The sequence below is a fragment of the Taudactylus pleione genome, unplaced genomic scaffold (genome assembly GCF_031769625.1).
Source record: "Taudactylus pleione unplaced genomic scaffold, aTauple2 ptg000202l, whole genome shotgun sequence".
NCBI lineage: Eukaryota > Metazoa > Chordata > Amphibia > Anura > Myobatrachidae > Taudactylus > Taudactylus pleione.
In genome coordinates, this window is record NW_028284604.1 from 11,173,388 (window position 1) to 11,198,766 (window position 25,379).

The following is a 25,379-nucleotide window of genomic DNA, read 5'->3' on the forward strand; positions in this document are numbered from 1 at the left end:
TGTGTGGAAACGCTGCATATGTGCAGTAGCGCATGTCAGAGGTTGGACCTCTTGCTGAGCTCCAGCAGGTCCTAGAGACCACCGGCTCAGTTACCTGTCTGGAGATTATGATTTTTGCACTAATGCTAAGCTGGCAAGGGATGGATGTTGTTGTGAGGCTTACCTGTACAACACTTGTTCATCAGTTTTCCCAGTACTTATTCACTTTATTGGGTATCAGATCCACATGGGTGCATGCAAGTTAACATGACTTGTTTGCATGCTCCAATTGGTGCACCTTGTATATTTAATGCTTGTTCTCATACATAATCATTGTTATAGGTAACATTGCTGTTACTTGAGGTCTCATATTATTGCTGCTCATCTACTGTATGACAAGGGTCATCCAGCTTCATCAGAAGCATAGCTTGAATAGTCGACAAAGGCTCCGTATATACCCCATAAATTAGGGGTATATATGGAGCCTTTGTGGACTATTCAGGCTATGCTTCTAATGAAGCTGGATGACCCTTGTCCAGCGAAATGCGTTAAGAGATATATTAACAACCTTAAATGGATTTTGGAGGTGCCCCTGACTGTGTGGATCTAAGCGTCAACTTTTTTGTCCTATATGGACTTTGTTTACAGCTACAAGTGGACTCTAACTGCAGCCCCATTACATGCGGATTCAATGCTAAGAGGACTGTGATTTCATCTTTGCATAAAGCCACTTGGTAAATATTTGCTGCACATGAACTTAGTCGTCTGGTAGCAAGTCCTAATTAATACAACTGTTCCACAGGAGGGTCACAAACCGTTTATGATATATTTATACATGTTCTTATATTACCTTATTTTTCATATTGACTTTTTATTGTAATAAATCAGAATTCATTTTGCATTGGCACATCCATTTCTCAGTTTTTAAACACCTCATTAGAGTTTGTTATAAGTGCTGGTTTTCATATTTCTCTATATCTTGTACTGTGTACTTAGGGTCTGACACTTCCTTACCAGCTGCTACATGATAGCGCACTGAGCTACTTTACTAATAATTGAACTGCCTCCTCTCAGAGGCATCACCAGGTCTGGTGACACCTGGTGCGCGCTCCGTATCTCTCTCCCGAACAGGGGGCGTGACCTAACAAAAGGGGGCATGGTCTGGCTGGAAATCCCTCCGGAGGTGTTCCCAGCATCCCCAGTTATGCTGGGCTGGCCCCGGAGACTAGTTCCTGCACTGTCAGCTCCTCCTCTGTGACAGGAGCCGAGTGCTGCAGGAGACTGTCACACTGCAGCAACCAGCTCCTGTCACTGAGGAGTGTCACCCCTCCGAGCCCCTCCTGAGGCCCGCGCCCTGCCACACCCCCATTGTGAGGCCACTGCCTCCCCTGAAGCTTAATCTAATGAGAACTTTATACCGACAGGCTGCTTTCTGAACTGGTGCTCATCGCAACTCTAAGCAATGGACTTATAACAATTTCATATATTAGCACTCTCACTTCAAGAGCACACAAGATTCAGACCCTGCTTTACAAAGTAACACAGAGCAAGAATGCCAGCAGTCCCTCATCTGTGGACTTGGGGGCTGATTCAGGGATGGACTCTATTTTGGTTATTTTCACAGATGTCCGATTGTTGTGAATCTGCACGTGTGCAAGGGCTGCACTGCGCACTTGCAGATCACTGGATGCAGTTTGCAGTATCGCTCGCAGTGGCCCAAAAGGCGCAGCATGATTGACATGCTGCTGACGTTTCAGGGCCGCAACGGGCAGCATTACAGAAAACAGGGCATGTCTCCCTGTATTTGGGTGTGCCATACCCCGTGGCTACATCCTAGGATGCAGCTTCACTGGCCCCGGCTGTGTGATTACACTGGACATCCTGAGTCACCGGAGCATACCTCCCAACATGACCCTCTCCAGGAGGGACACAATGCTCTGGTCCTGGACTTCCCTGGTAAGAGGTGGGGCTGCAGCACAGTTCAAAATTCAAATAGGGGAGACACACCAACTGTCATTTCACACGCTGCCAAACATCACTGGCTGGGACTCACTGGCAGTTGGTGTGACTCACCTATTTGAATATTGGACTGTACTGCAGCCTCCCCTCTGGAGCCTCCACCAATCATAAATTACCAGGGAAGTCCAGAACCAGAGCATTGTGTCCCTCCTGGAGAGGGTCATGTTGGGAGGTATGCCGGAGGGTTACTCAGATGTCCAATGTTCACGGACGCAGAAGTGGATCAGAGAAGCCGGCAGTGGGCGTCTTTTTACTCACTTGGTTTTAGCGTAATTATGCACAGCCGCAGCATACAAAGACACATTGGCTTGTTCTATAGCGTCCACCTCTGCATCAGTCCCTTATTCCACAACACGCTGAATTTGCTAATATCACATAAAAGCAATTTCATTTTGTTGCTGATTTGTTCAATTTTGAAACCATAACACGTGAGGTCTGCAGATTCTTGGCAATATCTTCCCTGGCTAATCTGCTATGTTTGTCACAGCGCCCAATGTTCAGCTCATGTTCAGCTGGTTGCTTGGCAGTTAGTGTTTTGTTTTTCTGCTTTGCTCACCAGGCTTGCACTAGCAAGCAGGAGCCGATGACTATTTCTGCTCAGCTAAAAATATAGTGCAGCTCCTCTCTTCAAAAGCATGTGTTCTTTGGCTTATATCGCCCTTTAGACAACTTATGCCTGAAAAATATTGACCATGCACTAAGGCATTTGTGGTCTGTTTATCATTGGTGGCAAAGGGGCCCATTAAACTTTTGCTTCTTCAGAAAATTATTTTTATTGTCAATTTATTAAAATCCTCTTACCAAGGCAGTGGCTATGATAAGAACCCATCCCAGGGAAGAGAGAAAAGTACAGAGATAGTTCTGGGTAGGATGTATCAGACAGAAAAATCTGGTAAATCTTCAGAAAATGACAGAATTCTGCAGTTTAACGCATTAGATATGGATGTCATATGTATAAATAGAGACCGCGGCAGAAATCGGAGAAGCTTACCGTGGGCAGGAGTCAATACAGCAGTCCCCGCATGAATCACGCTTCAGAGCTTGAGCACCCTAGCTATAAAAGCATACCTGCCAACAATCCCGATTTCTGCTAGACAGTCCCGCTTTTGCGCACTGTCCCGCTGTCCCACCTGGGCACACAGTGTCCCATGGGTAAGGGGGAAGGGAGGTTGGGGGGCACTCTGTCACAGTATAAGAAGAAAGGTATACAGTGATTGCAGTGAGTTTTGTGGAAGTTGTCTTGCATACAAACATAAAATTTGATGGAAGATAAGAATCACATGTCCCATCCAGGCTGCCCTTTTAGGGTTTTGGTATTAGAAGTTAGAATTGGATTAGGGTATTAGGGTATGTTTAGGGGTTAGAGTTGGGTTAGGGTATTAGGGTTAGTTTAGGGGTTATGGTATTAGGTTTAGGGCATTAGGGTTGTATTAGTTATTTGGGTTAGAGGTTAGGGTATTAGGGTGATGATTAGGATGAGGTTTGGGGTTAGGGTTGAGTAAAGGCCCCCATTCACGGCACAATTTTTTACAAGATATGGCCGTTTTTGATGGATTGTAACGACCAATCGTATAAAAAGTGGTTTTCATACATGATAATGATGCCCATGTGCGTCCCCGGCGTCGAGTATCGTCATCGTAGATCAAATGGTTTTGCAGAAAGAATTTGACCGATCCTGTACGATATGGCACACATATCTTTTTGCTGATGTACGATGTGATGTACGATGTGGCTAGAAGGGGGCCCCCGCAATTTAGTTGCCCCGGGGCCCTCACAAGCTTTAATACCGCCCTGATCATATCTCAACATCTACTTAATAAAATTTAATTTGCAACAATACTTGGATTATGTTTTGGGATGGATAACGCAAAAAAAAAACAACAACAACAGTTTAATCTGGTGGCTTTCTAACAGATGGGTGGTAAACTATGAACTGGGTATTCCCAGTTACTGCAGGTCAGAAGATCTGTAGACTGTAAAAGGTAATTTACTGTAAACAGGAGCGGATTGGCCATAATACCCTTCAGGAATCTTCCCGATGGGCCAGTCAGCTATTGGGCTACTTAAGGATTATTTCTGTTTTAATTAAGTGATGGCATTGGTTTCCATCCTGGTGGCTGTCCCCTCACCAGGAACCAGCCATTCTATTACATGTGCTGCCTGAATCAGCCCTCGGCCTATCTATTCGGCTCCTTCCTGCTCCCCAGTCACACAATACAGGAACAAATATGGCCAACGCTCATTAAATTCTGCATTAGCCCCTAAGTATGAATAACAGTTACCCAGCAGAAATGTGATCATGGGGAATTGGACAGATATAAAAGATTTTCTTTTGCTCTTTTAGTGGTGTCAAGTTTTTACTATTGCCATCACTACATTTGTACAGTGATATCATAGAACAGTGGTTCACAAACTCGGTGTTCAAGACCTCAAAAAGTTCATGTTTTCCAGGTCACCCAGCAGGCGCACAGGTGTAATTATTACTCACTGACAGATTTAAAAAAATATCCACAGGTGGAGCTATTATTTCAGACCATCCAACATGACCCCTTACATCCGGTACAAATTGTTCTGCTCTGGACTTCCTTCTTAATTGATGATTGCAGACACTTGTCTCATCTATTAGCTAGTTCAACACAGGTGTCTGCAACCATTATTTAGGTGAGAAGTCCAGGAGCAGAGTATTTTGTACCGTGTGGAAGGGGTCATGTTGGAGGGTAGGTTATTTCACTTGTCATTCTGTGGGAACATGCACTATTTGGGGTCCTGAGGACTGAGTTTGAGAACCTGTGTCATAGAACATCTCATTGTTTGAAAAGTGGAATCACCCAGCTCAGCAATGCAAAAGTTTGTTTTAAAATTGGTTTGTAGTGCAGATGGTTTAGACATTTGTATATGCACATATTACATGATATGCTAAACTATATACAGACTCATAAACACACATTCTTTTCATAAAAAATAAAGATTTGATAGAGCATTGCCCTGAGAAAACTGAACATTTGCACACGTCACTGTCCCCGCTGTTCCCCACTGTCTTTCTCAGCCCTCCATATTGCATATTGTTTCTGATACAGGGCCTCCTGAAAGGTTTTCTCCACTTGCTTTGTGAATTCAGGTTTTCCTTCTTCCAAAGCGTTAATGAGATTCAGTGGAAGGGGCGTCTTCTCTCTTGGCAGGTTATTGTCTTTTGGTCTTAAAGGAATCACAGTGTTATGTTTATGATACATGTGAATGGAATTAATCAATGTCGCATGGGACTGAAACTCGCACCAGGTCTCCCTGAGGAAGTTTTCTGTCAGTAATAGAATAGTCCAGGCTGAACCATTCACTGCATTATCCAGGTTATTCAGAATCTGCTGACCTGCCGGCATTTCTCCAAATATGAGTCCTGGCTTAATGCAGAACTTGTCTTGCAGCATGTTCTTCACTCTTGTTGCCTCTAGTATATCAGTTTCTGCATGCAAAATGACAAATTTATAAAACACATTCTCATTTCTTTCCTCATTGATGTCCTCTGTTTGTGTTGCAGTTGCCATATCCTCTGGAGAGCATTTACTAACTGCATTAGAGTGGGTAGGTTCTACTTTAATAATGCTTTGCTGTTTATCTCCTTCACAAGTCATTGGGGGAGGTTTTCTTTGTGGACTTCTATTTCCCATAACACTCATACATATCACTTGCAGTTGCTAGCAATGAAAGGTGGAATACTGAAATACAAATAAAATTGGTTATTTGCATCCTAGCCGTAAAACTGAAGTCCATACAAAAACTTTTTAATTAATCTCCACTAATTATGTGCAACTGTGTTATGAATTTTTTTCATGCCTTCTGTTGCAAAAATAAGGATTCAAATCAATCTATTTTTGTGCTGGAGATATCAGTTTACATGTATCAAATCAGTTTGAGAAGATGGTTTCCCCTCACTACTATGAACAACTACAGTATAATAGAAATGAGCAGATAACCAACTCTAAGAATAGTTTGTATATGCTGCATTGCTATAACGTTGCAGAGAGAATCAGAGCAGATACAAGGCTTCTCTGTGCCCAAGGCAAAACTTAATTCTACCACCCACTAATACCCACTTTCCAAACTTGACTTTGTAAATATAACTAATAACTCTTACCCCTTTTCTGGCTGGCTGACGAGGCTGCAGTCCAGATACATTGATGTCTGATGAAGAATGCTGTACAGGCTCTACTGCTGCCCAGGGGCACATGTAAGGTTTCTAGAGTGGGGTTTCCAAAAGATAGATATATGTAACAAAGTAAAAAAAAAACTTAAGGTGCCCATCCACTAGCAGACATGAAAACGACTGCACGATAATTACATTGTAATCGTGCAGTCGTTTGTCAGTCTGTGATGAGCCTACACTGAACAAGCAGTCATTCAGTGCAGGGTCATCAATCATCTACAAACATGCTGAACCTGACATTATCATCAGATTGTCCAGCATGTTTGCACGATAATAGATGCCTAAACAACCAGCGGGCATGCGCATCGCTGGTTGTTTAAGACATTTTTACAAACGATTTGCAAGCGATTTATGAACAATTGAACGATAACGATATCACTATCGTTCAATCGCTCACATAAATTGTCTAGTGAATGGGCACCTTTAATGCATTAACCCAACACTGATTTATTTGAGCCCTATTATGCACTTGTTAAAAGGCACTATTAAAGTTGTATATCTGCATAATATATAAAGGAACCAATGCAGTGTTGACCAGTAGTTGGCCATAATTGCTCACGGAAAGCGTATATATGGAACTAAGGGCCCAATTCAGAGCCGCTCGCAAGCGGCCCGATGGTTGCCCACAGCGCACGCGCCGTGTCTGGCGTGCGCGAGTCCCGCTGAGCGACTGAAGTTCAGTCGCTATGGGGCTCGCAACAAGACGGGGAGGCTGTCAATGTTGATTGATAGCTCGCCCTGTTTTGTGGGTGGGTAGGGGGGGTGGCCGGACAAACGCAGGCATCCCCTTAGGAATGCCTGGCGTTTGTAGGAGGGCTGACTGACATCACTACTGATGTCAGTAGTGGACTTCCTGCTCTATTAGAGCAGGAAGTCCACTCGGGCTTGCGGAAGCTAGACCCTACCCCAGGGTCTCGTTGCAAGCCCGATGGTCGCGATAATCGCGACGGTCTCCTGGCCGCTCACACAAGCTGTGGGTGGTCTCCCACAGCTTTGCGAGCGTCCAGAGGATAAAAAAAACCTCCCACATTCAGAGCGAGCGGCTCTGAATCAGTGCCTAAATGCGCATATTCACCCCGTATGAAGCAAAGCTTCCCCTATTTGTACATTTGGTTTCAATGTGCATTTTCAGCAGCCCTAACCTTGGTGCAAAAGATCCGTCTGGTAACAGATGTAATTATGCATAACTCTGCACAGTCCGCAATTCTGTCTACATGACCTCTCTGAGCTTAGCTTATGTAAGAACACCGTTACCACCAAGTGAAGTCCCTCCAGCTGCAAGTAGAGATGTGACTGAGATGCGTATGATGCAGCATTGCCCAGATTTGAGGGAATTCAATAAGCTGCATTTTGGCGAAAAGTTTTCACCTGCGCTAAATTTTCGTCCAAAATGCTTATTGCACAAACCAATTAGCTGCGACTTTTCGCAGGTGTAAATTCTGCATAGCATAAAGTCGCAATAAGTTATCACCACCTCCTGAGCAGTTATACTGCAAGTTGTGCAAAACCCTTACTTTTGCTAAAAAAAGGTCACGACTTGGTTCAGAACCACTAGGACCCCCCAGTGCCTAAAGTGGTCCTAGAGTAGTGGTGGAACTCACCCCCCCCCCCCCCCCGCCCTCGGTGCTTTTGAAAAAAAAGGGACACACCACATAGTAGTGTCCCTAACTCATGTATGACACTCAGCAGTGCCCCTTTTACACAATGCCCACATTTGTGTCCCTTATACACAGTGCCCACAGTAGTAGTGCCCCTTTATACAATGCCCACCGCAGTAGTGCCCCTTACCCATAATGCCCACAGCAGTAGTGCCCCTTATGCAATGCCCATTGTAGTGGTGCCCCTTATGCAATGCCCCAAGTAGTGGTGCCCCTTATGCAGTTCCCCCAGTAGTGGTAGTAGTGCTGCTTATGCAGTGCCCCCCATAGTGGTGCCCCTTATGCAATGCCCCTTATTCAGTGCCCCCAGTAGTGGTGCCCCTTATGCAGAGCCCACAGTAGTGGTAGTGCCCCTTACGCAGTGCCCCCAGGCGTGGTGCCCCCTATACAGTGCCCTTTATGTAGTGCCCCCAGTAGTGGTAGTGTCCCTTATTCAGTGACTCCATTAGTGGTGCACCTTATGCAGTGCCCCCAGTAGTGGTAGTGCCCCTTATGCAATGCCCCCAGTAGTGGTGCCCCTTATTCAGTGCCCCCATGAGTGGTGCCCCCTGTAGTAATGCCCCCTGTAGAAGTAATTCTCCCAGTAGTAATGCCTCCTGTAGTAGTGCCCCCTGTAGTAATGCCCCCTGTAGTAGTAGTGCTCCCAATAGTAATGCCCGCTGAGTAATGCCGCCAGAAGTTATGCCCTCTATAGTGAAGCCACTGACACATAAAAAAAATACTTACCTTAAGCCCCGCTCCTGCGTCCGCTGTCTTCGGTCTGCCTAGCTGCTCCTCTGAACTATGGGAGAGACATCATGCACACTATGGGAGCCGGAGCTCAGGGGTGAGCTCCAGCCTCCGGCTGCTGCTGGCTATGCGGAGAGGGAGCCGGATACCTGCTGGTCACAAAATCTCAGCGGGATCCCTGCGGTGCCGGCTGAGCTGGGTTGGAGGAGACGGAACTGGTTCCGTCTCCAACTAGAAGTGACATAACGCAGTTCCTCTATGTTCCGGCCCACTTTAACCCCTGGACACCCCCCTTAATGACAAAATGAGCAAAAACATTTTTTTAATTAGCTTCATTTGGCCAATAATGACATGTAATTTTTGGGGTAAAAAAATAAAAAGTGCTGGAAATATCTACATCTAATAAAATAAATAAATATTGTTTTCTTAGGATTGTTTAGCTGTGTTTGTGTAAGAGAATTTGTCATGGCAACCATATAGACAGTAAATGAAAGTAGCGATTGTTCAGTACTTAAACGAGCAAAAGGTTACATTAAGGTTATATTAAAGGCTATTTTAACAGTGTAGAATTATTTATTATGAGCTGGGTCGGATGAGACGGAACTGGTTCCGTCTCCAAATAGAAGGGACATAAGGCAGTCCCTCCATGTTCTGGCCCACTTTAACCCCTGGACAACCCCTTTAATGACAAAATAAGCAAAAACCTTTTTTTAATTAGCTTCATTTGTGTTCATTAGAACACATTGATATCATACTTACCGATTTGTCATTTCTGCAACTGATTGCTGCTGATGGCGGGGCTGAGCATCTCTCATCACGATGCCTCCTCCACCACATATTGCTGAAAATGATGAGTATTTGAAGAGGAGTCGGGGCCAAAATGGGGCGATTCTCATAAACTCACATAATATTGGCCTACTCCATTCCCATGGACCCTCGAATTGCGAGTATGCTCCCCGTCCTGCCCAATTCAATAGGATAGGGTTGGAATGGGGGAGGACCACCTACTCTAAAATTTGTGAGTCTTCCAGATGTTCCAGGAGAGTAAGTATAATTTACACAGGTCAGATAGCTTATTGGACATGTTTCAGCAGGACCTAATTTAGTAAACATATTTCTAGTGTATTCATCAGTTGAGAATGATTTTATAGTAAAGAGCTCAGTGAAAGTATTTTATTATTAAATATAGCTTAGTGTGGTAGAATCCAGCATGGTATAGCTCAAACTTACCTACTTTTTAATGGTGCCCTCCAGGACATCTCTGTGTGGGGAGGTCCGGGTAAGTTGCGTGGCACAGTAATAGTGTAATTGCAGTTCCCCCACACCCGTTGCATAATGCCATGATTTAGGGACACAATTATACGATTTAAAGCGTCATCAAGGCCCCATCCTGTCCACCTCATTAGAGAAGTGGGACGCATCCAGGGGGGTTGTCTATTTGCCTGGAAAACTCCCCCAAATTTGTGAGTCTTTTGGACATTTCAGAAGAGTAGGCAAGACTGTATAGCTTGTGGGACTTGGTTCATTATAGCAGCAATGTCTAGCATGTTTTGCTATACTCATGTGGTATTATGGTATACATGAGCAGTACCTTCTTTCATACACACACCTGCACACATCTGGACTTTCACTCTGAGTAGGGCAATATGGGGAACATAAGGATAGGTGGGCTTAAGGTCTTGGAAATGAAGTGCACCTTAGTGTGTATGTGTGACAAGGAATTTAGACAAAGTACTACTTCCAATGGGGCAGGCACTGATCTGAATGATTAAATGTTCTCTTTATAATATGGAAATAAACAGGTAGTAAGCGCTGTGTAGCTCACTTCCTGTGGCACATTCTGTGGCTGCCTGTGTCCCTCCTCTGCAGTAGTAGACTAAATTGCATGGGATCCTTGATGCCCGTCTCACCAGGTGCCCTGATGGCATCCTCCAGCTACTTGCCAGATCCCCAGTCAATTTGCTGGCACTCCTTCTCTGTGTGATTCAGGACCTTGCTTCCTGCCGTCTTAGGTCTCAATGCTTCACCATTATGTCCAATACCACTGGAGCCCAGACTGCCATCCCACACTGCCAGGTGTCACACCCTGCTGGAATCAAGTCCAGTGAGATGCTGGGGGATCCCAAGCATCTGACACACTACCGCTGCTGGGAGGTTGTCTGCACTAGCCTTTGAAGACTCATGATTATAATCAAGGCCTACTACAACAGGTATTACAACTTCCATGTCAGCTATTGTGTCCTCTACCCAATCTGGAGGTAATGTCTTCACAATCTAGACCCAGGAACCACTCCTGAGGCCCTTGAGGCACTAGATTATCCCAGATCTGGCTATATGACTGCACCACAGCCTGTAACACATGTATCCTGCAGCCAACTAACATGACATGCAAAGACTAAATCCACACTGTCTATATCCGATACTTGCAAACTACAGGCCATGGCTCTCATATGTTAATGCAGATTTAACATGGTGGAATCTCAGCTATACTTACATCAGAGTCTGTACATGCAGCACAGGTAATAAAACAGTAAAAATATTATCTCTGCACTTATTATGTCTAGCATTACCCATGTAAAGTGACATTTTAGATGTACTTCTGGAAAAATGAATGTATCATAAACAGTTGCTGCTCACTAAATGTTATTATTATTATTATTATTATTATTATTATTATTATTATTATTATTATTATTATTATCCATCATTTAGATGTATAAAACTAAACAAACCAAATAATATTGCTCTGATTTTGATAGAGAAGTGTGTGTAATAGCTGCTATATAAAACAATATTTTTATAGATCTCTGCTGAAAAAACAAACGGAAATTCTCCTGTTGCTACAGTCTACATATTTTCCTAACATGCAATTAAATAACAGGTGCAGCCTATGAGTGATTATTTGATTTAATATTTATACTCTAGAGAAAAATAATTGCTTTAAGTTTTAAAACTCAATATTATGTGCAAGCCAATACCATGTGCTGACATTTTCCCGATCAGGGAACAACCATACTATACAGGGGGAATTACTAAGAAATACTTTACAACTAAATTATATTTTAGAATCCATCTGCCCTATGCTATTTTCCAGTGTTCCTATCTTAATTAGATAAACTCCCTATGCTATTTCAAATACCATAACAAACATGTAGAGTAATTAGCAGACCACAGCTTATACTGTATTATGTGACACTGAGGATTGCTCTACAGGCATTCAGCTTAGCATGGGCTGGTATGGGACGATCTAGGTTAGGATCTCCACCCTTACATACAGTACAAGCCTCTGTCTTATGGCCTGAGTCAGCAAGGATCGCAGTTGCTAATAAGCATGCAATCGGACAATTTTTGCTTACTGCGTATGGGTATACATCACAGTGCGTGTGCGCGAACTGGCCACTGCGATTGGGACTGCGATCACAACGGCTACACAGACCCATCGCAGAGTGATTGACACCTCCCAGTGTGAGAGTAAATACCATACATGTAGAGTAAATACAATATTCAGCCTGAGGCCTCATAGCGTGTGCTGAAGTTAGCAATTCCTGAGTGAGGTCTGACCTTTCTTAACTGTACGTAAGGGTCCGATGTTACACAATGTTACATATTATTTTGCCATGTTGCTAAATTATAATGATGTGAGTAAGGGGACATGGGCGTCCTTATGTTAGGCTGCGATCGCAATGCAAATGCAATTATTTGCATATCACCGCTGTTGCATTCGTATTAGCAGAATACCGATCCCTGCTTAATCAGGCCCTTAGCCATATACCAATCCTGTGGGCAAATTGGCCAATCAAGATCACATATATTTGAGATAAATATCAGTGATTCTCCTGCAAAACATGGGACCACAGACATCCAGAATACTTCCCAAGACTTCTAGGACCAGCTCGCAAATGCAAATGACGAGTGAGCAAAACAACAGCACACTTTATGCTGTCAGTGATGGAGCATAGATATCTTGGTTGCTGGGTCCCGTTTCCAAATGGATGGAGACTAGAGGGCAACTTGTCTGCAGGCTGAATCGGAGCCAGTAAAAGTAGCACCATACAGCCACCTGGCCGATGCCATATATATATTATAATATATATATATATATATATATATATATATATAGTGACATTTAGTGTGTAATATAAGGGCTGATTTACAGTTGTACGCAAACCTGATGATTGAAGATCTGCACATGTGCAGAATCTGTACTGAGCATGTGCAGTGCCCGGACGTTGCAGCCTGTTTGACAGGTTGCAGCTGTTTGGGGGCAGTGGCAGACAGCATTCCAGAAAACGGGAGCATGACGGCCCCGTTTTTTGAGTGTGGCTGAAGCCAGTGAAGCTACGTCCTAGTATGCAGCTTCACTGGCTTCAGCTGCCTGTAAATACCGGTTATCCTGAGTAACCTGTAGTTTACTCAGATGTTCATGCAGAGTGATCCCATGCTGCAGCAGCGAATCACACAAGACGGATCCTGTGGCATTAACATATTTTAGCATCGTTGTTGCATCCAAATCCGGTTGCACTGAGAGAATCACATGACAGAATTTTATATGGCCGCGCCCATGCAGCCGAAAGGTTTGGTTACAATTTGTGACACAGTACTTAGCAATGCCGCATACGACCAAGGTATGCACAGATGACTGTGAGATTGCACTGCTGGACATGATAAGTTGTGCTAAGACCACGATGTGTAACACAAACCACACTCAAAACAAAATCCCCACCAACAAGGTAGCAGACCTGAAAGAATGTGCAGAATGGGTCCTGAGCACCATTACTAGAAGTTTTAAACTCACCTATAGCTTTACCAGAAAACGTAATGTGACGCTCTGGCTAAAATGATTCTCCGCCACGAGATTAGAAGACGTGGACCCAGGTTTAGGAGGGAACAGAAGGTGAGGGGCCTGGATTAGTATCTTCCTCATCCACCAGTACCGGATGTTGGCGAGACCTGACCAAAGACACGGAGTCTAACCTACTGGGTTCAGTGACCACTCCAAGCGGTATTTGGCCTTAAGCTGCACCCAGTAGGCAGGTCGCGGCCTTTTGGTCAGGTATATGGCAAGCACAGGAGAAAGATATTGGAGGTTTGAACTGAAGTGATGGACAGAGAACACACTTAGTGGTTTCAGTCACAATACTGGCACAGGAGATGATATACTAAGTACACACACTGTGGCTTTAGACGCAGCACTGACACAGGAGAATGGTATCACAAGATGGTACTTGAATGATGTACTAAGTACACACACTGTGGCCTAAGACGCAGCACAGGAGAATGGTATCACGAGATGGTAGTTGAATGATGAACTCAGTACACACACTGTGGCCTCAGGGCCTGATTCAGAGGCGCTCGCTGTTTGCGAGCGCTCGCTCTGAATCAGGGAGGGGGCTTTTGTTTTGTTTTTTTCGGCCTCCAGGCCACTCGCTAAACTATGGGTGACCACCCACAGCTTTTGCGGGCGGCCTGGCTATGGTCACGATTATCGCGACCATCGGGCTTGTGAGGAGACCCTGTGGTAGGGTCACAGCTCTTGCAATTCCGAGTGGACTTCCTGCTCTAATAGAGCTGGAAGTCCACTACTGACATCACGAGGCGACGCCTGCGTTTGTGCAGCCACCCCACTTCCCCGCCTACAAAACTGGGCGAGCTGTCAATCAACATCGACAGCTGCCCCGTCTTGTAGCAAGATCCATTGCGATGCAGCTGCCATCGCAGTACGGGTCTTGCGCATGCCGGTTGGCGGCGCATGCGCAGTCGGAGACCACCGACCCGCTTGCGAGCGCTATGTGCTCACGAGCGGGTCTGAATCAGGCTCCCAGACGCAGCACAGGAGAATGGTATCACGAGATGATGATGAACTCAGTACACACGCTGAGGATTCAGCCGCGGAGCTAGCACAGAGGATGACTCTTAATAGATTGTACTCAGAAGACGTTCTGACTACACACACCATGGAAAACACTAGGAGCAAGTCACTAGAAGGAAAGGAGCTTGGAACCTGGAATGCTGCAAAAGCAAGTTTACACTGGAGGTAACAACGTTGTACAGGCAACTTCCTGTTGTTCAGAGCCCGGTTAAATACCCTAAGGTAGCAGTCCATTGGAGAACACTGTCAGCTGACCACAACCAATGCTACCATTGGGTAGAGGGTTAGTCAGGTGAAAACAGACTGTCATGGCTGCGTCCATGATGGTAACTGCAGAAACCATCACGGAGCAAGTACATGGATCTCCTAGCAGACCCCAGGTATAATCCTCAGCACGTCACTCGCTGCCGCACCTGGCGTTTGACCGATCTAGAGATCAGGGGAAGCCAGCACTGAGGTGAGTAACAGCCGATCCTAGGCCGCAACCTGACACATAATTTGCATTTCTGATGCTCTGTGCTCACATCTATAAAGATGGGTGTGAAATTCATCCAAATTTTTATCATTTGTATTCAAATGTTGGCTCTGACCTTATGGGCCTGAATCACGGGTACACGCAATGTTGATGTCTGCGCAGTTTAGCAATTTTTTGCTACTGTGCATGTGCAAAATATTCTAAAAACCCTTACGGTGTATGCGTTACCCTGTGTGTATGCACCAATGTGCTGTTGCATATGGTACTGGTGTGATGTGACTGGGAGGTGGCCTGAAGCCAACGCAAAGAAATTTGTCGCATGGACGCATTTTGGCAGTATCACGGGCGCGTCAGTGAAAGCGGATGCGTTTCCCAGACGCACAGCCACAGCCACAAAGGCCATGTTTAGATGAAGTTCAGGAGGAGACACTGCACCTGCCATAGGCTGGTGCAAGTGTCAATGGTGAACTCGATGCTGTGCTGATGGTGAAGCGTTTAGAACAGAGTGCACAGACATTGAAAGTGGGCATCTCAGGGCTTCCACATTGCGGCGCACGCTAGTACACAGGAGGCAGACCATCTAGTATTTGCATATTATTGTCACTGCCACTCTGCAAGGAGACGCAGCCAAGTCTGCATTAGCATCTACCCCTGAATCAGACCCTATGTCACTTTCACACTAGGCGGTTGAGGATCCTATACTGTCATCTGGGATTGATCCTTCCTGCATCAAAAGCGCAGTCAATCGGACCACTGGACTTTACGAGGGTCCCCATAAAAGGTAGTTTGAGCTTCTCAGAAAGTGATATACAGTACATACGAATGTGCAAGGTCTGAGATGTTCCCGCCAGCATCCGTAGACGCTGCAATGCCGCTTGGTGTGTCTTTCATTCGCACACTTGAAACTTGCACTTGCCTTATGGCAGTTGCAGTTCCTCTGTCTTAGTATGGCCTCCTCTGTAAGTGGTTGAGCCTGTAACACTCCCAGAAGCAGGATATATGTTAATCTTTTAGCCACCCCCGTTACCTCCCAGCCAGCGTCCAGCAATGCCCCTTATATTTCTGATTCCGTACTTCCAAATCTGTACGGTGACTCTGTATGTACAAAATCAGGACACATGCGTGGGGCATGGAATATCAGTATAGCGTCCAACTAAGCATCAGACCCATGATTGTCTATTTGTCATTTAAAAAACAAAAAGTAACAAAAAGTAACATTCCACAGCTGTTGTTCCTTTGTCATGTGTCCGTAAGTTAATGGATATTACAAAACCTTTCTGTATAAACATATAACATAGCACACTGTACTCTAAGGAAGACACTGGTTATGTAACAGTCTATAAATAAAAGCAGTATCTATAGTCTTATGTATAACCTATACTTAGTGCTATAAATTATAATTAAAGTCTGCTCCATTGACTCATGCTGCTAGATTTGTTATGCCTTCTCATAAACTTAACCTTTATGTAATTTAAAAGTACATAATATATTTGTAGAATAAAATGATTGGGTTTTTCTCTGAAAGCAATCATAGACCATATTTTCATGGTATCTGTATGTAAATTGTCATCAATTTCAGTCATTTCTGCTAAAATATATGGCATTTAACAGTAATAAGATTTTGTACATATCTGGTCGATTGGTCAACAGTAAAAAAAAAAAAAGGTCAACATTTGGAAGGTCGACACATTCTGAATGTCAACAGTCAAAATGTCGATATGGTCATTAGGTAGACCACCAATATGTAGACATGTATTTAGGTCGACATGGTTAAATTGTTGACACACTCAAACTGTCAACATTTAACATGTTTATCATGTTGACACTAAATTGTGACATGTTTTTTTGATGATTTTTTGGGTGAGGGTTAGGTTTAGGGTTAGGCTTAGGTTTGGGGTTATGTTTAGAGGTGTTTAGGGTTAGAATAAAATAACAATAAAAGTCAAAAATGTTATCTCAACATGTTAAATGTTGACCATTTGAATGTGTCGACCATTTAACCATGTCGACCTAAATACATGTCTACATATTCTTGGTTGCCATATTACAGGTATTGCAGCTGCTAACGTGTTAGCAGCTGCGATAGCATATCCGACAGCAGCTGAATCACCCCCTCTGTTCTGCAGTGATGTCTGAAACTCAAGTGATTTTGGAAGCTATCTGGATTTCTGTTCTGTAAGTCAGTCTGCTCCAGATACACCCCATTCCAAACGGTATGAGAATACGCCTACGTGCACTGTCATTTACTCCTAATTTCCATAGTTATCCAGGTTATAGGCGAGGACAATATTAAAAAAATGAAGACTGCAGGTGTACTTCAGGGTACAGTCTTCAACCTGGGCAACGCCGCGTATCCCAGCAAGTAAACAATAACACCATACTTTGCATTGCAACTTTGAATGTCATACAGTCAGGTGCATAAATATTGGGACATTGACAGAATTTTTATATTTTGGCCTCTATTCACCACCACAATGGCTTTGAAATGAAACAAACAAGATGTGGTTTAACTGCAGACTTTCAGATTTAATTTGAGGGTAATTACATCCAAATCAGGTGAACTGTGTAGGAATTACAACGGTTTCTATATGTGCCTCCCACTTTTTAAGGGGCCAAAAGTAATGGGACTATCAACTCAAAAGCTATTTCATGGACAGGTGTGGCCTATTCCCTCGTTATTTCATTATCAATTAAGCAGGTAAAAGGTCTGGAGTTGATTCTAGGTGTGACACTTGCATTTGGAATCAGTTGCTGTCGACTGTCAATATGAGATCCAAAGAGCTGTCCCTGTCAGTGAAGCAAGCCATCATTAGGCTGAAAAATCAAAACAAACCCATCAGAGAGATAGTGTGGCCAAATCAACTGTTTGGAACATTCGTAAAAAGAACGCACCGGAGAGATCAGCAACACCAAAAGACCCGGAAGACCACGGAAAGCAACTGTGGTGGATGACAGAATAATTATTTCCCTGGTGAAGAAAAACCCCTTCACAACAGTTGGCCAAATCAAGAACACTCACCAGGAGGTAGGTGTATATGTGTCAAAGTCAACAATCAAGAGAAGACTTCACAAGAGTGAATATAGAGGGTTCACATCAAGATGTAAACCATTGGTGAGCCACAAAAACAGGAAGACTAGATTAGAGTTTCCCAAATAACATCTAAAAAAGCCATTACAGTTCTGGAACAACATCCTATGGACAGATGAGACAAAGATCAACTTGTACCAGAGTGATGGGAAGAGAAGAGTATGGAGAAGGAAAGGAACTGTTCATGATCCAAAACATACCACCTCATCAGTGAAGCATGGTGATGGCAGTGTCATGGCATGGGCATGTATGGCTGCCAATGGAACTGGTTCCCTTGTATTTATTGATGATGTGACTGCTGACAAAAGCAGCAGAATGAATTCTGAAGTGTTTCGGGCAATATTATATGCTCATATTCAGTCAAATGCTTCAGAACTCATTGGACGGCGCTTCACAGTGCAGATGGACAATGACCCGAAGCATACTGCAAGAGCAACCAAAGAGTTTTTAAGGCTAAAAAGTGGAATGTTATGCAATGGCCAAGTCAATCCCCTGACCTGAATCCGATTGAGCATGCATTTCACTTGATGAAGACAAAACTGAAGGGAAAATGCCCCAAGAACAAGCAGGAACTGAAGACATTTGCAGTAGAGGCCTGGCAGAGCATTACCAGGGATGAAACCCAGCGTCTGATGATGTCTATGCGTTCCAGACTTCAGGCTGTAATTGCCTGCAAAGGATTTGCAACAAAGTATTAAAAAGTGAAAGTTAAATTTAGGATTGTTTAGTTTGTCCCATTACTTTTGTCCCCTTAAAAAGTGGGAGGCACAAATAGAAACCGTTGTAATTCCTACACTGTTCACCTGATTTGGATGTAATTACCCTCAAATTAAATCTGAAAGTCTGCAGTTAAAGCACATCTTGTTTGTTTCATTTCAAAGCCATTGTGGTGGTGAATAGAGGCCAAAATATGAAAATTCTGTCAATGTCCCAATATTTATGCACCTGACTGTATATTGTGAATACTTTCCATGAAACAATACAGGAAAATCAAGCTCTTCTGCAAAGAGGAAACATAATTTACTACATTAGAAGATTTCTATTATTTTTTTTAATATTGGATACATTTGCCCAGCATTTTACACCTGAGCAAACAACTAATTTGTAGTCATTTAGGGGCCTATGTATCAAGCCATTATTTACATAATATTATGCAGAAACTGCAGTTTCTACCTAATTTTATGTATTGTTCCTATGTACTAAAACACAATGCTGGAGATTTCACAGAAATCTTTGGCAAAGTCCTAATTAGCGCTGCAGATCGCAGTCCTCATTATTATCAATGGGATCTACAATCTGACCCCTATATACTAAACTCCAAAAAGTGAAGCTTTTTGGAGTTTAGCCCCGGTAGTTTACAGATGGTGTAAACTACTATAAGCATATGGAGGCTCCAGGTGCAGGAGAGAGATTTCTTGATCTCTCCCCCGCAGCCCCCGGCCAGTTCCGGAAGCTGATGCTGTGTGCATGCGCAGTGTCAGCTTCCCCCATGGGAAATAACTCGCGGGGACAGCAGTTACCGCAACCACTGACCCAGCAAGTTCCCCATTGTACATAGTGGGGATAGTTTTATTAAAAATTAAAATATCCCCGGCGAGTTAGGTAGGTAATAATCGCAGCTGGTCTGTGATTATTAGTACATAGACCCCTTAATATGTAACAGAATACTCACTTACCAAAATATGTAATATACATTTTTCATATCTTGTAACAAATTCATATGTGCATGTGATATTATATCATATTTAATGTGAATATTTACTTCTTGTTTTAGAGTTTGATTATATTCTTTAGTGCGATGTAGAGTTTTATGCTTCTGGCTGTCAACTAGGTCTAAACTTCACACAGCTACTTAAAAGAAGCCATGTTTTCAACACCCAAATGTAATATTTCATCACTAGCAATTATCTAATCATGTTTTTCTAACACACTTATCTGTTTATCAATGCTACTGTAGTTAATAAGATAGGCAATACTCCCTTCCAAAAGATCCAATTCATAATATAAACAAACTTATCCTACTTATCAAATTGCTTTTTCAGTGTTTGTTTCTCTGGATCCACCACTGCTTCCTTTATCATTTAGAGTACCACAAGGTTCAGTCCTACTAAGCTCCTTTGGATTTCAGTGTCATCTCTATACAAGTGAAATCCAAATGTATCTATCCTTTATGGATCTTTCTTCATCTTTGTTAGCCCACATTACTGAATGTGTTTTTGCCATTTTAACTTTGATATCTTCTCGCCATAATAAACTCAATGTTTTAAAAACTGAGCTAATATTACCACCATCCAAATGCAGCTGGCTATACTCTTCTTTTAGACAAATTCATAGGTGACAGCATCCAGAGGATAATAACACTTGTCAGTAGCCTGTTTTTCTAATCTACTGTAATTATACTTTGATTCTCTTGATTAAACTCTTGTTTGGAAATGTACTAATGGTGAGGGCACTTATAGACAGGTGAGATGTACTTTCTTCAGTGGCATAGCTAGGGTCTTTGGCGTCCAGGGAGAGATTAAAAATGGCGCCCCCCCACTGTGTGCGCATGCCACAAAAGTGGGCATGGCCACATGCCACAAGGGCGTGGCTACAGGAAAAGGGGGCATGTCAACATCACTATGGGAACATTGGTTTCCATTCCATATGCACAGTAGTGCCCCTTATGCAATGCCCCGAGTAGTAGTGCCCATTATGCAATGCCCACTGTAATAGTGCCCCTTATACAATGCCCCCAGCATCAGTGCCCCTTATGCAATGCCCATAGTAGTAGTGCCCCCAGTAGTAGTGCTCCTTATGCAGTGTCTCCTGTAGTAGTGCCCCTTGTACTGTGCGCCCAGTAGTGCCCCATATACAGTGCCCCCACTAGTGCCCCTTATGCAGTGCCCTTTTAATAGTGTCCCTAATGCTGTGCCCCCCATAGTGTACCTTGTACAGTGCCCCCAGTAGTGCCCTTTGTACAATTCCCCAAATAGTGCCCCTTGCACAGTCTCCCCAGTGGTAGTGCCGCTTACACATAAAACACAGACACACAGAACACAAAACTATACTTACCAGAATCCCCGCTCCTCCCACTCGGCACTATGGGAGAGATGTCATGACATCTCTCCCTTCACCCACTGCGGTGACCCAGAAGGCGGAGCTCAGGAGTGAGCTCCAGCCAGGCGCCAGCCCTGAGTGCAGCAGCCAATAAGAGTCTGTCTGACTCTTATTGGCAGCTAAAGCACACATACCTCCGGTGTTTTTGTTTTAGTGTGTAGATGGTGTAGTGCCGTGGACCACACTGACCTGGACGGCACCCGGCATGCCCCCCCCTTCCTCGCCAGCCCTGGGTGCAGCAGCCACTAAGAGTCTGTCTGACTCTTATTGGCAGCTAAAACAAATGTACCGGCTGTGTGATTGTTTTAGTGTGTAGACAGTGTAGTGCCGTGGACCACACTGACCTGGATGGCACCCAGTGTGCCCCACCCACCCAACCCCCCATCTCCCGGTCCAACAGCGCCCAGGGCACGTGCCTCACTCGATCCCCCCTAGTTACACCACTGACTTACTGTAAATAAATTAAATCACTTTCATTGTGTAAAACCCCTTTAGACTCTGTGATATTTAGTGTACTGCAGCCCGTAAGTGTGATTAAGATTAATACCTTTAGTTCAGGATTGAAAGATAATTGGACAATTTAAAAATGCCTATGGGGCTCTTTTGTTTATGTCCGAAAGGGTTTAAAGGGTCACAGAGAGGTCTTATCCTGAACGATAGAGGAAACCTGTTCCTGTAAGACTAGTGTCCATGTCAAGGACAGGATCAAGCCCATGGCCATAGGCTTAACCTTATCTAGTGGTTGCCCACTGTAAGTTGACCCAAGCAATGACAGCAAGGAACGTTAGAGTTGGAGTCTAGAAAATGCTGACCAGAGTCCTGAGTGGGAGACTAGTGAGAGTCATGTAGAGCTGCAGACATTAATACATTAACAGGCATGCTGGGACCAATAGTGCTTCTAGCCTGAGACAAGCTGCTTAGTGAAGCTGGGAAACCCAACCTGTGTGGGTTGGGCATGCTGGGACCAATAGTGCTTCTAGCCTGAGACAAGCTGCTTAGTGAAGCTGGGAAACTCAACCTGTATGTCTAGTGAGGAGGGTGACCTGACATTAGGAGATCACGGGGAGTTGCTGTGGAGGACATATGCGTACCCAACCCGTACAAAGCTGTAGTTAGGCTTAATTTTTTAGGGGTTTGCATCTAAAAGCCAATATAGGCTTTCTAGTCTGTGCATTATATACTAAAGAATGATAGGATCATCCTGTCACAGCTATGTATATACCTTGTAGTTAGAGACTAGGGATGACTATCGACCATCGATAGTTAACATACATCATGGTTTCCTACTGATGGTTTTGCCATCGATGGCAGATGGCAAAATGGAACCCGATGGGTTTTCTTTTGCTCCAGACATGCTTAGTCCCGCCCTCTGGTGGCCCGCTAAGCCTCGCCCCCAATTCTTGATTGGCCCTCGGCCTGCCGAGTACCCGGCAGTGGTGGACATCGAGTGGTGCAAACTATCACTGGTTCACCATAGATGGTTATTGTACATCAATGGTTATCACCAATGGTGACACCTCACTGATGGCCATCCCTATTAGAGACTCTGCTTTCAGTATATTTATGAGTATGTATGGAAAGAAAGTCTGATATAAAAAGGTAATGAAGTCATACTGCAAAAATAGCCAGTTCCCAGAAACATGACAGGGCATACTAGTCTGATTTAACGGAATCGGTATCATTTACCGCCGGACGCATGGCCGGCGGTTTGAATCCCGACAGCAGCATCCTGGTAGCAGTGAAAATCCCGATCGTCCTAAGGTAAGTATTTGCTAACCTAATTCTACACCCTAACCCTCCCTTAGGGGTGCCTAACCCTAACCTCCCCCCCAGTGCCTAACCCTAACCCCCCTCTGTGCCTAAACCTAACCTCCCCTTCCCCGCTGCCTAAACCTAAGTCCCCCGGGGGGGTGCCTAACCCTAACCCCCCCTTCCCCTAGCCTAACCCTAACCTCCGGCGGGGGTGCCTAAACCTAAGTCCCCCCCGGGAACCCTAAACCTAACCCTCCCCCCACTGCTCGGTGCCCAGCGTCCCTTCGATCGGGATGCCTGGAGTCTGTCTCCAGGCGTTTGTCTAATGACAGACGTCGTGATTTTGACGCCTGTCTTTAGACCCTTGCCGGGATTAGACAGTCGGGAAGCTGGCGGTCGGGATTACGTCCGTCGGCTTCCCGACTGCCACCCGATTTAGCAGTTCTCTACATAAATGTAACTGATAATATGGTGATCATTTCTTTGTACAGTATGTTCTGATTTGCCAAAACTGACAAAAGTTTGATCTACTAGTCCAATCATTTCTCAAGTATAAAATAACAATAATTACATTAGCATGGCTACAATTATATCATATACTGTAGTGCTGTCCATGAAATAATGCTAAATAATGTACCACACAGTACATACACATACAAATCAGTCTGAAGTTACTGGCTATACAGAACATATTACAGAAGACTGAGTACATACTTCTCTCTGCCACTCACCTGCAGTTCTGTAGCTCCCTGTAAATAGATTACAGCTTCATTAAGGCAAGGCACCACAGGCGTCCCAAACTCTCATAGATACACAGTAAATGGGAACAAGAAGAGTATCATTGGAATATAACAAAGGAGTACGTATAGAGAAATAGTCATGATACTTAGAAATGTCACACTAATGGCATTTCCACTTACATCATGTGACCACAATGAGGAACAGGAAGCGTACTGATGTGGCATTACGTTTAAGGTTTCTTATTCTTAATTTTGCTCTTAGCTCAGAGGTTCCCAAACACAGTCCTCAAGACTCCTCAACAGTTCAGGTTTTAGAGATATCCATGGTTGAGCACAGGTGGTTAAATCAAATTGATTGAGGTACTAATTAAGTCACTTGTTGTCAAATATGGATATCTCTAAAACCTGAACTGTTGGTGAGCCTTGAGGACCGTGTTTGGGAACCTCTGTCTTAGCTAGATTTTTAAAGACACATATAGTTGTATACACTGTTTTTAACCTTTTTAATTTTCTGTTATCAATGATAGCAGCGTGTTTTAAAAGAATAATAACAAATATAACAAAAATATATGTATACATATGTGGCTATGCTGCCACCTTCTGGTGTAACAGAGGACTGCTAGGTAATGGAATACTGCCTTAGTACTGTAGAAAATGTCTTATGCATGGTATTTTTTATCAGCTCTATAACTTTAGCTTTCACTTTCTTAGAATGATCTGGTCCTTATTTTCACAGCTTCCCCTCAGATTCAGTATATGACTAGCGTTATTTAAAATAGGGGGTCTTTTAAAGGTGACCTTTAGTAATGATTCTCTGGTAGAGGGTAATTTAAAGCAAATTGTTAGGGCAATATATTTCATCTGTGTGAGCTTCCAAACCACAGGATGGAATACTTATGCAAGTAGAATTGTTCAGTTTTTATTTTATTGAAAAAACAACTCTGCAAATAATGAACTGGTTCACAATAATACGGTTTGGAACATGTATGTAATACAGATGTTTTAGGGGATTGAATACTTTTGCAAACCACTGCATTTATCTATCTACATACAGTTAGGTGCATATATATTTGCATACTAAAACAATTTTCATAATTTTGGCTCTGTACACACCCACAATGGATTTGAAATTAAACAATGGAGATGCAATTAAAGTGCAGACATTCAGCTTGAACTCAAGGGCCCGTATTCAATTAGCCACGGTAATTTCGCCACCGCCAGCGGAATCTAGTTTTCGCCTACATCACGTGTTTGGCCGTGGAAACTTATCGGGCGTGCCCCCGCTATTCGCCGTATTCAATTCCAAAAGACGCGAAAACGGAACCCAGTGAAACTCTAACAGGCGGAAAGTGCTCTCAAAAACGGGGAAATCAGCCTGACACCCCCCCAAAAATGCACTAACATTGGGGATCAATGTAGATGCCCCCGAATAACCCTAATAAAGCTGTTCGGGTTTCCTAAGGTGTGTCAATTTCTTCTAATTAGTGTCTTTGCACAAGTGGTGAAGAATGGCATTAAGCAGTGTTTTTCCCTAAAGTGAAGTTTTAAAAAACTTGAAAAATGCACCTGTTGCAAGGATCCCGCAATCCAAAAAACACCTGTCCCATACTTGGGGACCCCCAAGAATCTATTTCGCTAATTTTTAAGTGTGTACCCCCTCTTTGAACTTTTTTGCCTCCATTTTCATTGTCTTTTTTTGGGGTATTCCTCACTTTTTTAAGGGATTTTTTGACGCAGTTATCCTCTGGGGGGCTGTCCCAAGTGTGCAGAGTG

General features: G+C 43.8%; 1 protein-coding gene across 2 annotated transcripts; it reads right to left on the reverse strand.

Moving 5' to 3' along the window:
* Positions 1–4,347: 4,347 nt before the first annotated feature.
* On the reverse strand, positions 4,348–23,754 carry TICAM2 (TIR domain containing adaptor molecule 2). 2 transcript variants are annotated; one of them, XM_088477700.1, is made up of 3 exons: positions 23,598–23,754; positions 6,128–6,229; positions 4,348–5,708 (listed from the first exon to the last, which is right to left on the reverse strand). In XM_088477700.1, the coding sequence occupies exon 3, from the start codon at positions 5,667–5,669 to the stop codon at positions 5,010–5,012; it is 660 nt and encodes a 219-aa protein (XP_088333826.1). In that variant the 5' UTR covers positions 5,670–5,708; positions 6,128–6,229; positions 23,598–23,754; the 3' UTR covers positions 4,348–5,009. The 2 variants fall into 2 exon arrangements, with proteins under 2 accessions (XP_088333826.1, XP_088333827.1); XM_088477701.1 differs by lacking the exon at positions 6,128–6,229.
* Positions 23,755–25,379: the final 1,625 nt, after the last annotated feature.

Bases quoted from the DNA above. Each gene is read 5' to 3' on its own strand.
- TICAM2 (XM_088477701.1), bottom strand. From the start codon at position 5,669: ATGAGTGTTATGGGAAATAGAAGTCCACAAAGAAAACCTCCCCCAATG.